We start from the raw sequence: 17,213 nt of genomic DNA on the forward strand, positions 1-17,213 counted from the left end.
AAATAAACTATATTATCAAAGGTATTGAGATGCCTGCCTTTAATGGCATCCCAGTCTTAGTTCATAGGATTCAATAATGAGTTGGCACAACCTTTGCAGCTATAACAGCTTCAACTCTTCTGGGGAGACTGTCCACAAGGTTTGGGAGTGTGTCTTCCGGAAGCACATTTGTGAGGTCAGGGACTGATGTTGGACAAGAAGGCCTGGATCACAGTCCAGTCCCCTCTTTAATTCCTCCCAAAGGTGTTCTATCGGGTTGAGGTCAGGACTCTGTACATGCCAATCAAGTTCCTCCACCCCAAACCCCCTCATCCATGTCTTTATGAACCTTGCTTTGTGCACTGGTGCGCAGTCATGTTGAAGGGGCCATCCCCAAACTGTTCCCACAAAGTTGGGAGCATGAAATTATCCAAAATGTCTTGGTATGCTGACACCTTATGCGTTCCCTTCACTGGCACTAAGGGGCCAAGCCCAATCCCTGAAAAACAACCCCACACCATAATCTCCCTCCACCAAATGATTTGGACCAGTGCACAAAGCAAGGTCCATAAAGACATGGATAAGAAAGTTTGGGGTGGAGGAACTTGACTGGCCTGCAAAGAGTCCTGATAGAGCCGATAGAACACCTTTGGGATGACTTAGAGTGGAGCCTTCTCGTCCGTGCCTGACCTCACAAATGTGCATGTGGAAGAATGATCAAATATTCCCATAGACACACTCCTAAACCTTTTGGTCTGCCATTCCTAGAAGAGATGAAGCTGTTATAGCTGCAAAGGAAGGGCCAACTCAATATGGAACCCTACGGACTAAGACTGGGATGCCATTAAAGTTCATGTGCGTGTAAGGGCAGGCATCCCAATACTTTTGACACTAAAGTGTATGTCTTTATTCAGTTTTAATTATTGCAGTTACAAAACTTTAACAAAACAATACAGTGGTCATGATTGACAATTTAAGCAAAGAGGGAAGGGGGGAGGATGGGGGAAAAGGGAAGAGATAAGGTAGGGAGAAAAAGGGAACGAGAAGTGCAAAAGGAAAATTGTCAAACCTTAATGTACTGTACTTGCACATTGAGGTTGTAATTATTCTATGATAGAGTCACGTCCTTTTAACAAAAGCCACAATAGTTGGATCATCAATAAAGGTTGGAGGGGACAGGTGTGGAATGTCATCTAAATATATTGGAGAAAGTATTTAGTGATTAGCATCCCGTCAAGGCCTTGAAAGAATTAGGTTCTATGTGGATCTACCAGCAGGTCCTAGAGGTGCCATGAGGGCTTTAATATATTTTAATGTATTACGTTAATATGTTATTTCTTAACTATAATATATATAATTATTTATAATTATATAATTTATAATTAATATTATATAATTAAATCTATAATTTAATATACATACTTGGAAAAAAAAAGATAGAGAAACCTAGAAGAATAGTTACAGACGTGTAGGTGTTCATAGAATGAGGTTTTTAAGAGATAGAAAGGTTCAGGCCTCTCTATATAAAAAGGATTTACTGTTCATAGTGATATGAATGACTGTGAGATTAATACCCCCTGTAAACACGCACACATGTTCTGGTTGCGTTTTACTATGTAATGTGTACAGAAGCACAGTATCAATTCTGCTCTGAGCACCAGCCAACACTTGATAGATTAAAACAACCAGTTTCTATTTGTGGGATCTCACTACTATTACTAACCAAATCACATATCTATTTCTATGGATATTAATTAACCTTGGCAGCTGAGAGGCTGCTATATCTGTGTTATGTAAAAACCCAAGAACTGTTATTACTTATCGCATTGCAGGGATGCAGCACATTAAGAATTATGTGAGGACCCTTGAAAGCCGCAATAATGTGCTTTGGGGCCTCCAACCTCAAGCTTGTGTTGCAGGCTGGAGGTCAGCAAGACAGCCTACTAACACAGTGATTTTTGACAGTAATGAGGCGAAGCAAGAGGCCGTGCCAGACGTTGATGTCTGGGATATCCTTCGTAAGGCCCCACCATCCGAGTATGAGAAGATTGCCTTCCAGTATGGTATCACTGATCTGCGTGGACTGCTGAAACGTCTGAAGAAGATGAAGAAGGAGGAAAAGAAGAGCGAAGGTAAGGTGGCAATGAAAGATCCCCACTTAAGCTATGTTTGTTTTTAGAGGCAGGGGAGGTCTAGGCTGGGTAGCATTTGACCCCTGAGTCAGTACAAATAATATATGTTGGTTAGGTGGCCATAAGTGAAAATACTCACCCATTCATACCATAGTTAGAGTAGGACCTGCAGTCAGTGACAGCTGCCGGGCGTTATAAATCTATCTGCTTTCTGTCCAGATCTTCAAGCTTTGACTTTCTTTGCAGCTCTGAGATTATATTTGACTGAATGCAGAGAGTTGCAAAGTAAGTCAGTGCTGGGAGATTATAAAACGTGGTTGTGCTAATTTGAAAGGAAACTGAATAATAAAATGTATTTGTGATCATGACTTGCAATGTTATTTAGGTGAGCCTATGATTTTTTCAAAGAGTAGCAGCCATCTTGTTTAGCTCATGACCTCCAGAAGATTTACCTCCCTTCATGGCCATTTTTTTGCTATACGGCACTGTTAATTTTACTGGCAATTGCTCGGTCATGCAATGCTGTAAATAAATAAAAATGGTGTAATTTTTTTAACCACAAATAGAGCTTTCTTTTGGTGGTATTTGATCACCACTGGGTTTTTTGTTTAGTTAACATAAACAAAAAAATTACAATTTTGAAAAAAATAACGATATTTGTTACTTTCTGCTAGAAAAAACATAGACAATAAAAACATTTAAAAAATCTAATTTCTTCATCAATGTAGGCCAATATTTATTCTGATACATAAATTGGTTTAAAAAAATCTCAACAAGCGTATATTGATTGGTTTGTGCAAAAGTTATAGGCCATGGTATATATACTAGAATTTTTATTTATTTCTTTTTTATGCTAGTAATGGCGGTGGTCAGCCACTGCGATATTGAGGTGAACAATCTGACACTAACTGACCTTTTTGACACTTTGTGGGAACCAGTGACATCAATACAGTGATCAGTGCCTAAAATTTGCACTGTCACTGTACCAATAACACTGGTTGGGAAGAAAATCTAGGGCGATCAAAGGGTTAAATGTGTGCCTAACCAGTGTTTTTTGTTTGTGTACAGTGTGGTGCCTTTACCAAAGGATCTGCTGGTTTTTATTTCCTGCTTTGCAGGGAATAAAATCTAGCACATCCCCGCTGACAGGACGGAGCTATGCATTGTTTACATATGCAGAGCTCTGTCCAGCCTCTCTCCTCGACGATCAGTGGTTGCTGGTGGTCATCCATTGAACAGCACCCGCCAATTTGCTTCTGATGTGACTAATCACAGCAGAAGCAGCATGGGCGTGTATATAGTTTACCATATACACAGTACTTTGCAAAGATTTTAAGCAGGTGTGAAAAAATGCTGTAAATTAAGAATGGTTTTAAAAATATAAGTGTTAATAGTTCATTTTTTATCAATTAACAAAATAGAAAGTAAATTTACAGTAGAGAAATCCAACTCAAATTAATATTTGGTGTGACCACACTTTGCATCAATTCTTTTAGGTACACTTGCACACAGTTTTGAAGGAACCCGGCAGGTAGGTTGTTCCAAACATCTTGGAGAACTAAGCACATATCTTCTGTGAATGTCGGCTGCCTCAAATCTTTCTGTTTCTTCAAGTAGTCCCAGACAGACTCCATGATGTTGAGATTGGGGCTCTGGCCAAATCATCACTTTCAGGACTCCTTGTTTTTCTTTATTCTGAAGATAGTTCTTAATGACACTGGCTGTAAGTTTGGGGTCATTGTCCTTTTGCATAATAAATTTGGGACCAAACACACACCTCAATGATGGTATGACATATTGGGAAAAGTATCTGCTGGTATTTCCCAGCATTTCTCAGCCAAAGTCATTAAGAACTATCTTCAGCGTAAAGAACAACAAGGAGTCCTGGAAGTGAGGGTTTGACCCCCACAGAGCCCTGATCTCAACATCATGGAGTCTGTCTGCAGATACATGAAGAGAAAGAAGGATTTGAGGCAGCCGACACAGACAGAGGATCTGGTTAGTTCTCCAAGATGTTTTGGAACAGCCTACCTGCCGAGTTCCTTCAAAAACTGTGTGCAAGTGTACCTACAAGAATTGATGCTGGTTTGAAGGCAAAGGGCGGTCACACCAAATTTTGTTTTGATTTTGATTTTTCTTCTGTTCACCCACTTTGTATTTTGTAAATTGATAAAAAAAAAAAAAAACTAAATATATATTTTTGAAAACATTACTGTACAGCATTTCTTCACACCTGCTGAGTACTGTATGCAAAATAAACTAAGTTCTCTAAGACAACACCTATGCTTACCATGGTCACCAATTACTGTGCACACTTTACCCTGGGGAAACTATCCCTACCATGAGAGAAGCAGTTCGTTGTATTTGCTTCTCAGCTCAAAAAGTTCCCTGTCCTCCCCACTTTTGAAGTCTTTGTGTGTCATTTTCTGTTGACATCAGATTATCCAGAAAGGCTCTAGAAGTATGTGCAATGATAGGAAGTGGTAGCCGGATGGACTCTAAAAGACTGCATAATCACCCCAAGGCAGCCAAGGAAAGTATAGTTTTACATGTAACCTGACATAATCTTCCATCTCCATGTTAAAATTGGTGTTTTTTTAATGGCTCCAGGAAATTAATGCACATTACCTATTTCTGCATGTAAAAGAAGCCAATGTCTTGGAGAATGTTGATCGTTTTGGCACTTCAGAGCCTCAAAGACTAAAGTCTTTTAGTTTCTGGTTTAGATATCAAATAGTCGGGTTAGTACAAGTTCATCTTCCGAAGCAAAAAATACAATTCCTGTCATCTGCACCATGGCTGAGGTTGTGTAAGGGGTCATGGCACAGACGTATTACTTTTTGTTGGCTGACCAAAGCTGTCTTATTGGCCCACTAGCTTTCCTGAAGAAACTAGATCCAGCCTACCAAGTCGATAAGGGATCAAAGATGAAGCTGGTTGTGGAAGTGGCCAATCCTGATGCAGAAGTGAAATGGCTGAAGAATGGGCAAGAGATTCGTGTCAGTGGAAGGTGAGTCTTCACTCACTATACCAATAGCTAAAAATGTTCAGGAATAATGGAAGAATTTGTGCTTTTCCTGTGAGTGGTGTAGAAGGTAATGTAATGGTGCCTGGGTATACCAATATACATCAAACCAGAGGTAGATAATGAAGGATTTCTTGGTGAAATCTCTGAGGAAGCCAATTTCTCTTTTTTTTGGTTCCATAATGTTTTTGTTGAATTTTTTTCAAATATATAACATTATAACTCCAAAAAAAGGGGGAAGTGTTACATTGTAAAAAAGAAAAAAAAAAACAGAGGAGACAATTTTTACCACTCAAAGGACTTACAACGCGCCAAACCTTCCCACTACAGATTTAGTAGGGGGCGACTCAAATTTGACACTAAGGATGAATGAAATTGAGAGGTTTTATTTCCATGAAAATATAGTAAAAATTGGGAGATTAAAACTTTCACTTTTTTGCTAAAATACATTGGAGTCTATAAGAAAGGTTAACTTTATGTATTTTTTGGTTGTGGTTTTAAGGGTTCTTGTTCTTGTGCCGAAAAAGTCCCCCAATTAAACTCATTAACATTTTTGTTCACAGAAAGGGAAAAAGAGTTGAAAGCGACAGTACACAAATACCCACAAAAGAACAGGTAGCAACACAATTACAAAGAATACTACTTAAAATAAGCTAAACTACCAAAAATACACCCTGTAGTTAAAGAAAAAAATAGATTTTATATAAGTAGCTCAGTGAGACAAACTGAGAGAATCCTCTTTAACAAAAATTTGCTGATGGCAAAATTGGTAATTTTCCAGCCAAATTATTTTAGCTGAAATCACTCTGTTATTCCCTAAATAGTACATATACCATAATTTATATATCATAACAGTGTACAACACAGATCACTATTTTGAATATGTCATATAAATATTTCTAACAGGTAACATGACTTCATATCATACCTACCAAATCAGCAGATAAGGCATAATCAGATCTTTGTTTTTGTTCATCCTCAAGTTGTTAAGATGCCACTTTATCATTATTTGCTTTTAGCAGAAAAAAATATAGAACCCAATATAATGAGTCCTGAAATAGCAATGATCTGATAATTTAAAAATGATTTTGGCATTTGGTTTGAGGTCCAAACCCCAAGCGTCATGTCACATGGGCAATCCTGACGGTAACGGCAACTCGTCATTGTCAAGAGGGCTAATAAACCACTTGCCACAGTCCATGGAAACATACCTCGCTAACCAGGTCAACAACATGTTGCTTCCTCACCGGGGCCAGTGATTCCACAGAGATGAGTAGAAGGCTCTCCTAGGTGCTGCTGGCGTTGTGTCGCTAGTAGCAGATTTGCCCATATGACATCATCCTAATCTTTGGTCTTCTGTCCTGAGTCTGACCACTATTCCTTGTATAAAGACCCTCCTCTTAAGTCTTATATCCAAAACATTTGCCTGGTAAATATTGTATAAGTGAATAAAGTATGTGGATAAGAATGCAATGTTTGTTCCTGTGTAGATACTTTCATATTATGCATCATTTTGTATATACAAATATTACTATAACTTAATATGTTATGTTGCATATTTGTTCTGCATTTTGTCTTTTTTTTATATCAAGCTTTCACTTACATTTTCTTTTTTCCATGTATGATTTTTACCTACTATGTCATCGTGAACTTTTGTGGACCTGGGGTGTGAACATGGAATCTTCAGCAAGTAAGTGTTCATAACTTTTCTTTATTTTTTAATTTGTGAGATGTGTAAAAAAACATTTTTAAAGTTGGATTTAAGTCAGTAATACGAATAAAACCCTTAATCCCCCCAAATATTGTATTGTTCATATTATGTATTGATCGTACTATAACATGTTTTATCTGGTGCTTCTGGTTCCTATGTTTTGATGGAGAGATTTGCCTTTATTTCCTGTTCAAGAGTTAATAAAAATGATTACAATATAAGTAAAAATTAAATTTTAGAGATCAGACACCAAAATAAGTGTCCCTGTTGGATTATTTCACCCAGTCCCTGTTCTGGTGACAACTGTATATTTATATTTTCTTTTTTATCGCTTTCTGTCTTGATGACAATCTTCACTGTATCTTAGCATGGGCACAGACAAAAATAAAAAACTTGGCAGGGGTTCTAAATCTCCCCTACTCTATGTACAAAACACTGGTTTTAGATGCTCTTTACAATATGCAGGTAACACTATTGGTGTTAAGAAAGATCTAGAAAAATTGATATCTATAACTGTATAGCTGATTAACTTTAAAAATGTATTTACAAGTCATTATTTCATTAGCAAATCGAGTATTGTTTCCCTTCTAAGGATTGTGGTTTTATTATCTCTCACATAGGAGTTGATTTATTAAAGGAAAATGGACTGTGCACTTTGCAAAGTGCATTTGCCCTCTGCAAGTGCAGTTTCTCCAGAGCTTAGTAAATTAGGTAAGGTTTCACTTTGCAAAGAGTACCCAATCACGTGCAAGGGAAATTAAAAAAAAAACAGCATTTTTGCTTGCACATGATTGGATGATGGAAGTCAGCAGAGCTTCTGCTTATTTACTAAGCTCCTAAATAACTGCACTTGCAGAGTGCAACTGCACTTTGCAAAGTGCACAGTCTTTTTGCCTATATTGTAAATCAACCTTATACAGCCTAATGTGATCCTGTGCTCTGGTCATGTAAGCTGTAGGACAAAGCAATAGGTTGACTTTAATACAAGCCCCATTAGCTGTCTGGACATGCCTCCGGTATATTGCCTAAACTATGTATGTGGATCCTCCTCTGTGTTTTTGCGTTTCGGCGTTTCCTTTAAAGAGTATTGGTAATGCTGAAGGCAAACAAAGACATATTAGACAACTGTGCACTTCCAAACTTGAGGCAACAAGGAAGACCCTTTTCTGTTGCAGCATGACTGTGCCCCTGCGTACAAAGCCATCTCTATAAAGATGTGGTTTAATGAGTGGTGTGGAGGAACTTGAGACATCCAGACCTCAGCCCTGTTGAATATTTTTTGGGATAAAATAGAATGCCATTTGTGAGCCATGTCTTCTCTTTTGGCTCTATATAAAAGGCCTACTAGAAGAAAAGGCAAAAGGACTGTTGGTTTTAGAATGAGATGTCCAACAAGCTCACACAGGTGTGCTCGTTTGTTTCCTTTTGATCTTCTGCTCTTTTTTGCTGCTGGAAGCAAGGAGAAGAAGCTCTTTGTAAGCTCTAAGTTACATACAGTTGGTCAGACTTGTCCTTCAACAATGCAGTGTAAGAAAACCATTTGTTTCTATGGTTAATAAGAGTATAACCAGTTAGATGTTGAGAGAGGACTGACAAAATAGGTGGGTTGACACTGGGTTTAAGTAAATGAAAGAACACACATTACTATGGAACACTGTAAAATATTCAGGCAAAGGTTGTGTTTTCCACATTCTTCTCAGTGAATTATTTACTCACCTACATTTCTTTGCATTGTCAAGGTACATCTTTGAGAGTATTGGCAACAAAAGGATCCTGACCATTAACAACTGTTCCCTGGCAGACGATGCTGCTTATCAGTGTGTGATTGGAGAAGAGAAATGCTTTACTGAACTGCTTGTCAGAGGTTTGTATCATTGGAAGATACATTTCAAAAGTTTTTTTCTAATGGCTAGTTCACCAAAATACCAGTTGAATCATCTGTTGCCTTTATTTTTGTGGGAGTTGTAGTGTAGAGACTTGGACCAAACTATTTCTCTCCAGGGACGTGGGTCAAAGCCGTTCCTCACAAGGAGATTTGGCTTTAACCTAGAGTCCTGGCTGTATTGAGGATTGTGAGTCCAAACTATTTCTACTACAGAGTCTAGGCAGTAGTGTAAGGTGTTGGACCAAATAACTTCTCTCCAGGAGTCAAGGGTGTAGTGAGGATTGTGGGTCCAAACCATTTCTCCTTGGCTGTAGTGTAGAGTTTTGAACCACACCATTTCTCTTCAGTAGATCAGGCTATAGTGAAGAACATGAGTTCAAAACATTTCTCTTTCAGAGCCTTGGCTGTAGTGTGGCATGTTGGACCAAACCATTTCTCCATGTAAGTCATAGCTATAGTGAGGGGGTTGTACCCCGCCATTTCTTCCCAGGAGGCCCGGTTGTAGTAAGGCATATTGTCCAAATTATAGTGTCCATTTATTTCTTGTTTAGCTTTAGGTTGAGTGAGTAAAATAGAAAAAAAAAAGTTGATGCAAATTATTGTAGTTTTCCTATAAAATAATATAGCTTTTTGGCTGACCTAGTAATCATTTCTACTCATGTTTCCTTGTATATTTTTTTAGCTGTTATATTGTATCTTAAGCTATTTACTAGGCCACCTTACCTCATTAGAGCATCTCAATGTTTTTTCCATCTGCTAGCTCTGCCAAAATGCATGGGGCTTGATTTCCTAAAACAGGAGAGTGTCCAATCTGGTGCATCTGTGTATATAAACCAATCTGCTTCCAGGTTTTAGCCTGTCAGTGTGACTTCAGGTGCGATTTGGCTGACATTTGGGAGCTTTCATGCACACATGTCTATGCAAGTTGTATCTGAAATCTGCAAAAATAGTGTAGCAACTTCTTTTTCAAATCGGTGCAGCACCGGAAAGTCGGCGTCACACTGATTGGAACAGTTCCATTGCCAACAATAGGGTGCGACTTTCCATGCAATTTGACAAGTCCAAATCGACCGGGGGCTTATTGTCAAAGCTTGATTGAATAAGCTGGAGTTATACCGTGTGCACACGATCGGAATTCTCGTCTGAAAAAGCTATGATGGTTTTTCCTGACGGAATTCCACTCAAACTTAGCTTGCACACACACAAAACTTCACTGAATTTTCGACCGTCAAGAGCGCAGTGACGTACAACACTACGACGAGTCAAGAAAATGAAGTTCAATGCTTCTGAGTATGCTTCAAATTGTTTCCGAGCATGCGTAGCAATTTGTGTGTAACAGTTGTCCATTATCACTGGTCAAAGCCGAAGTCATATCCAAGTTGCATCCATACAAAGTTGCATCAAAGTTAGTTGCACTCCAAAGTCGGAACACCATTGGAGTCGTACAAGTGTGAATGGAGACTAAATTCAAGTCCAACTGAAAATAAAATAAAAAAGTGCTCAATCAGAGTGAAATTTAACAACAAGCAATCTGTGGAAAAAGTCCTTAAGCCGCAGGTGATGTCTGCAGTAGAATAACTATCCCTCTGTGTAAACCCAAATCACCTTGTGTGGAATGAAGTAAAAAATAGACACGTGCAATTAGTTTTGTTCCAAATAACTGTTTTAATGAATTTTGACAAATTCATTAATTTGTAAATATCCAAATTAAGGAAAAAACGTTTAACAAATTTTTACATATTTTCGTAAACTCTGAGATTCAAAAGTTCGGAAATTCAAAAATCTGAAAACCTGAAAATTCGAAAATCTGAAATAATACCTAACTAATAAGAACTTAACTATTACTAACTATTCAAATAACGAATGCCGTATCTATGCGAATGGAACGTAACAATAATAATAAAAACTTTTTATTACTATTATTATTTATTATTTATTAATTCCGTTCCATTTGTTTAGATGCCACATTCGTTATTTCGGATAATTCGTAGCTTTGGATAAATTTGTATTTGTTAGCCTGTAATGATATACACAGACTAAATGGGAGAGAAACACACATCTCTGGTAGAGCGGTCATCCGAATGGAACCTTTGTGGGTCATAGCCTGGTAATTATGGGGAATTCCTGCATGGTACTTGTAACTAAATATGTTTGTCTTAAAGGGATTGTAAAGTGAATTATTATTTTTTTTAAATAACAAACATGTTATATTTACCTCCACTGTGCAGCTCGTTTTGCACAGAGTGGCCCCGAACCTGCTCTTCTGGGGTCCCTCGGCGGCTGTCTCGGCTTCCTCCCGCAGATGCTTCTCACGTTCATGTGAGCTCCCTTGCATGGTGAGAAGCATCTGCGGGCGCGCTCCCGTGATACAGCCGGCGGCTATAGCCGCTCGCTATATCACACGGCCCCGCCCCCCGGCGCTCCGCATCAGTGGATGTGATTGACAGCAGTGCGAGCCAATGGCTGCGCTGCTTTCCATCCATCCACTCCAGCCAATCAGCGGCCAGGCTGAACGGTGGAAAGGACATCGGGGGATGAGCGTGGGACTTTCGAGGGGTGAGGTAAGTAAAACGGGGGGGCTGGGGGGCGCAGGCACTGTGAGATGTTTTTTCACCTTAATGCATAGAATGCATTAAGGTGAAAAAACATTTACCTTTACAACCCCTTTAAGTCTTTTATGGCCTACTGTTTGTAGATTAATGTTTTAAGGAATATACTCTGTATTCCTTCATGTAATCCATGATTTTTACCCTTTCCCTGTACAAATAGGTATATTGTGTGTATTAGTCTAGGCCTACTTTACTATATACCAATACATTTTTAAAGCTTTCACTCATGGTCAAAGAACTCTCATTTAACCAAGATCATAGCTGAGAGATATTAAATCTCAAATATAGTAAACGGGTAACAGATTTTAACATAGAGATAATGCAGGTACATAATCTGTAAATGACAGAAAGTGCAGCACTGTGTATAAACAGGAAAACAACAGTTATGCCCCGTACACACGAGCGGAGTTTCCATCGGAAAAATCTTGAATGTTTTTTCCGACAGAATTCTGCTCAAGCTTGGCTTGCATACACACGGTCACACAAAAGTTCTCTGAACTTTCGACCATCAAGAACACGGTGACGTACAACACTACGACGAGCTGAGAAAAGGAAGTTCAATGCTTTCGGGCATGCATCAAATTTTTTCCGAACATGCGCAGGAATTTTACATGTCGGAATTGCTACAGAAGATCGGAAAATAAAGAACCTGGTCTCAATCTTTTGCTGCCGGAAATTCTGCCAGCAAAAGTCCAATGGAGCATACACACGGTCGGAATTTACGTCCAAAAGCTCCCATCGGACTTTTGCTGGCGGAATTTCTGATCTTGTGTACGGGGCATTAGAGTCGTGTGCCACGCAGGGCTCAAAAGAGCAACAATTTACAAGGTGAATCAGAAAAGAATATTAGAAATGTATAATAAAATAATTTGGCATAAAGTTTAATGTCCACATTTAACAGAGGACAGAAGTTGGCTGGCACGTCAGGGGAATTTCCTGGTTTAGGAAGGGTGATGATGTAAGCTTTAAGCATTTCCACTGGGAAAGTGCCCGAAGACATTGCTTTATTAAATACGGGAGTAAGTCGGATATCAAATTATGTCTGAATATTTTATAGTAAGCATTTATAAGTCCATCTGGACCTGGGGCTTTACCATTAGGAAGAGAAAATATGGTACGGTCTAATTCTTCAGAGGAAATTGTGGTATTCAGTGTTTTTAGGTGAGATTTAGAGAGAGAGGGTAAATTAAGTTTGGCCAAGAAATTGTCTATATCCGCCCTAGCAGGTTGTGGGGTTTTAGGCTCATCCTTAAGATTATGAAGTGAGGAGTAATAATCTGCAAAAGCATCAGCTATTGTCTGAGGATTTTCCGCTTTAGTAGAGGTTGTTGGATGGATGATATGGGGAATTCTAGTTTTTGTCCTTTGTATTTTGAGTCAATTGGTATGTCCACCAGCCTCTCTCTGGTATCCTTTGCCCAGTATACAATCATTCCAGTGGCAGTGTTTAGTGGAGAAAATGAGAGAAGAACAAGCGCCTCATTGCGTAGAATTGTAAACAATAGTTTATTGAACCTCCTTGGAAAGTTAACATACATAAAACCCAAAAATGGTACAAAACTTAGACAAAAACGGGCATCCATACTGTGTGGTGGAAACAAGAGCCCGCTCGGTGTCAGTGTGCGTTCCACCTACACTAGGCGTTACGCAGCATGCATTCCATCTTGACGTGTTTCGTCATCACATGATATCTTCATTCACCCTGAAGGCATTGCTTCATGCATTCAGTCCCCCTGTTCATCTGGTGGGTGAGGAATATTTATTGGAGATGTCTGGATATATACCCAATGGCTTAAGGTGTATAAGCACCTTTTCCACATTCGAGGGCTGCTCCTCCTAAGTTATGTAATGTTTGTGTCTGTTAATAATGTTTTTTGTGTATTTTTAGCTAAAATATTGTTTTGACTTTTTGGAGTGGGGGTACCTGTCAGTAAGGCTGTAAGGAGAACCATGATTTCCAACAGTACTCCTGCCTGACATCAGAAAACAATGATCACTGCTGCCGGCTATAGCCAACCATTATTGATTATATGAAAGAAAAACCAGATGGGCTGGTTATACTGAAGTCAGCCGATAGATCGACTTTGGTGCAACCAGTCTACCCATAGATGGATCAAAAATGTGTCCAGTCCTGCTGAACTAGTTAAATTTCGATCTGTCTATGGCCAGCATGGAAAAGAAGAAAAGTAACAGCGCTTTCTGCAGGGACAACTCAATCCATACACCGGGCCCACTCACAGGTGTCAAGGCTCAATGTGTCCCAACACACTCCAATGCAACAGTAGTAAGAAGAGCCAACAATAAATCTGATGCGTTTCGGCAATAGCCTTAGTCATAGCTACGACTAAGGCTATTGCTGAAACGCGTCAGTTTTTTGTTTTATTGTCACTCTGATGTACCAATAAACGACACTTCAAGGATTACAGTGTTGCCGGCTCTTCTTACTACTGTCTATGGCCAGCTTAAGGTTTTCTTAAGACTATTATAAATGGTCTGTTTAGGAGCTAAACCATTCAACCAAGGCAACATTTAATGTGCATGCAGTTAAAGGACCTTCTCTTTTTCCCACTATAATGGCAATTAAAATAATACAGCTTTGTTACTAAACAAAAATATTTCATCTGAAATTGGGCTTTATTTAAAATGGACATAAAGCAATTTCAGGAATACACAAACTGAACAGCAGCTTGTAAATTGTAAGAATTATAACCTGTCATTTTTACTTTCAGAGCCCCCTGTAACGGTCTTGCGACCACTGGAAGATCAGGTGGTGGTGGTGGGAGAGAGAGTGGAATTTGAGTGTGAAGTATCAGAGGAAGGTGCACAGGTGAAATGGTGAGTTGATTACTATTGAGAGCAGAAACAATTCCAAGCTGACCAGTCAATTAAGGTATATGTAGACCCTTACCTTGTAAAACAGCCTATTCAGTTAAAAGTAGAAATGAAAGGCAAAACATTTGTGTGTGTGTGTGTATATATATATATATATATATATATATATATATATATATATATATATATATATATATATATACAGTATAAATAGATTTATAAGTGGTCACATAATCTCTGTTCACAGGTGCAAAAGGGGTTCCAAGTGGGGTTGAGAAACAGCAGCACACAGGTCTTGCCCATTGGAGGACAGGCAGGCTGTTCTCCCAGCATAGCCAGAAAACTGACCATGATGGGATGGATGTGCTCCCATGCCTAGCATTGGTCAGTTTGAAATAGAAAAGCAGGGAGACTGGCATGATCACCAGGTATTTCAGAAAAGACATAGACAAGTAAAACATACAAAGAGAATAGGACACTATTTAACACAAGTACATGGTACAACAGACACATATCAGGAATCTGAAATGTCGGGGTACTGCGGCAGGGCGACCCGGCTGTGCGAAACAACATGCCTACACATTCGCCACTTCCGGGTTATCTAACACACGTGCCGCCGGCGAGCCACTCCTGCTGTGATTGAGCACACAGCTGGAGCCAATCACCGAGTCCGGCGTCCGTGATGGCTGCTTGCCCCCCGTGATTATTCAGAGAAAAGACAGAACAACGGTCTGGCTATGTAAACAAAGCAGACCGCCGTTCTGTGAGGGAGGAAAATGGAGATCTTGTGTTTCTACTAAGCAGAAACGTGGATCTCTGGTTTCCTCTAGGGCATCCATCCCCCACACAGTTAGAAAGTACTCCCTAGGAGCACACTTAACCCTTTGATCGCTCCTGATGTTAACCCCTTCCCTGCTGAGGTCATTTATACAGTGAAAGTGCATTTTTTAGCAATGATCACTGTATTGGTGTCACTGGTCCCCAAAAAGGGTCACTTAGTGTCAGATTTGTCTGCTGCAATGTCGCAGTCCCGCTAAAAAGCGATGATCGCCGACATTACTAGTAAAAAATTTTTTTTTTTAAAGTCGATAAATCTATCCCATAGTTTGTAGACACTATAACTTTTGCACCAACCAGTCAATATACACTTATTGGGAGGTTGTTTACCAAAAATATGTAGCAGAATACATAAATTGATGAAGAAATTAGATTTTTAAAAAATTTTTATTGGATAGGTTTTATGGCAGAAAGTAAAATATATATATATATATATATATATATATATATATATATATATATTCAAAATTGTTGCTCCTTTTCTGTTTATAGCGCAAAAAATAAAAACCGCAGAGGAGATCAAATACCGCCAAAAGAAAGCTCTATTTGTGGGGAAAAAAATATCAAAATGTCATATGTGTACAGTGTTGTATGACTGCGCAATTGTCATTCAAAGGGTGGCAACACTGAAAGATGAAAATTGGCCTGGGCAGGAAGGGGGTGAAAATGCGCTGTATTGAAGTGGTTAAAGAGGCCTCGAGTGAAGTGAGGAAGTTGATGAGAAGAAATGGATTCAGGGATCCCACACATTTTTTTATTATTTTGGTGGGAGCGACCTTCAAGGTCGGCCAATTTCTATTGGAATTTGGAGATGACATCTTTTTGTGAAGAATGAGAGTCCACAAATTCATTGAAGGAAGATGTGACTTCGCACATCCTTGTCTCCACTTGGTGGACCCTGTCCCCCAGGTTTTGCACTTCTGCTCTGCACTGTTGGATGCATGAGACCATGTCTGAATGTAGCAAGGATCCAAATGAAATCAGCATTTATTTCAGTGTGATATCTAATATGGGTTGGCCCATGGTTGGATATTGGGCTATAGGATCAGAGAGGGTACAATGATTGACCCAGTACACTGAGGGTCACTCACCTCCATATTCAGTGCAGAGTAACTATCGGTGTCAGTGGCTTCAGGATCCAGCCTTGTGATTTGACAGGGCTTCTGGTTGATGGAGAAGCTGTAGGAGAGCTGGGGTTGTTTAATTGTGAGTCCACTGAAGCAGCAGCGGCACATGCATTCCCCCCTGATGTGTCTGTGCATTCCAGCTAGTCAGACACAAGAGAACAGGCGTTTGGCGGTAGTGGACGTCTCCCACCACCATTTTGTTGAAGCCCGCAGGACATTGCAGGGAAGAAGTCGGGCAATTTCAATGTATCACAAAAAATGCTCTGGTTGGGAAGGGGGTAATACCTTCCAGGGCTGAAGTGGTTAAAGCTGAACTCCAGGCATATATAAAAGTCAAAAATGAAAAGCCAAGTCCATCCTTTTGACCATGTTTCATATTGCACCCATATTTTGGATGTAACATGAAACACGGTTAGATTCTGCAGCCCACCCCTAATCTGTTCCCCCCTTACAGAAATGTGGGGTTCTGTACAGCCAAATCATTCAATCATAGGGATATATGAATGATAATCCTCCCCATCAGCTACCCCAGCAAATGGCCTCAGTGCTCAAAGTAGCACAAGTGCAGGGCAATTATAATCCACTGATGCTTCCTCTGGCTCCATAACTGATGCTCCATACTGTACCTGAGCTGGAAGAACAGTCCGCAGGAGGGATAGAGCATTGCTCCACTGATCATGGTTGCAACGCGTTGCAGGCTCTAATGCCGCGTACACACGATCGGACTTTCCGGCGGACTTGGTCCAGCAGACCAGAGTCCGTCGGACAATTCATTCGTGTGTGTCCGGCGGTCCTAGAAATAAGACTGGTTTCAAATTTGTCCGACGGACTCGGCTTATAGTGGACAATCCGGTCGTCTTTGTGCTAGTCCGACGGACTAAAACAGACGCTAGGGCAGCTATTGGCTACTGGCTATGAACTTCCTTATTCTACGTCATCACATTCGAAACCGTCTGACATTTGGAGTGATCGTGTGTGGCCAAATCCATTAGTTTGAAAGTTTGGCGGACCTCAGCTGCAAAGTCCATCGGATTGTCCACCAGAAAGTCTGATCGTGTGTACGCGGCATTATACAA

The 17,213-nt window shown here is 39.8% G+C and overlaps 1 protein-coding gene across 1 annotated transcript in view; it reads left to right on the forward strand.

The window, feature by feature from the left end:
- Window positions 1-17,213, forward strand: part of MYBPC3 (myosin binding protein C3) — a 207,008-nt gene that overhangs the window by 84,741 nt on the left and 105,054 nt on the right. Inside the window, exons 9-13 of the mRNA XM_077461101.1 lie at window positions 1,945-2,111; window positions 4,989-5,121; window positions 6,824-6,826; window positions 8,587-8,711; window positions 14,071-14,176. Of these exons, the coding sequence (XP_077317227.1) occupies window positions 1,945-2,111; window positions 4,989-5,121; window positions 6,824-6,826; window positions 8,587-8,711; window positions 14,071-14,176 (534 nt within the window). The remainder of the gene's footprint in view (window positions 1-1,944; window positions 2,112-4,988; window positions 5,122-6,823; window positions 6,827-8,586; window positions 8,712-14,070; window positions 14,177-17,213) is intronic.

The sequence above is a fragment of the Lithobates pipiens genome, unplaced genomic scaffold (assembly GCF_037356315.1).
Source record: "Lithobates pipiens isolate NorthernLeopardFrog02 unplaced genomic scaffold, aLitPip1_a1.2 Scaffold_10, whole genome shotgun sequence".
Lineage (NCBI taxonomy): Eukaryota > Metazoa > Chordata > Amphibia > Anura > Ranidae > Lithobates > Lithobates pipiens.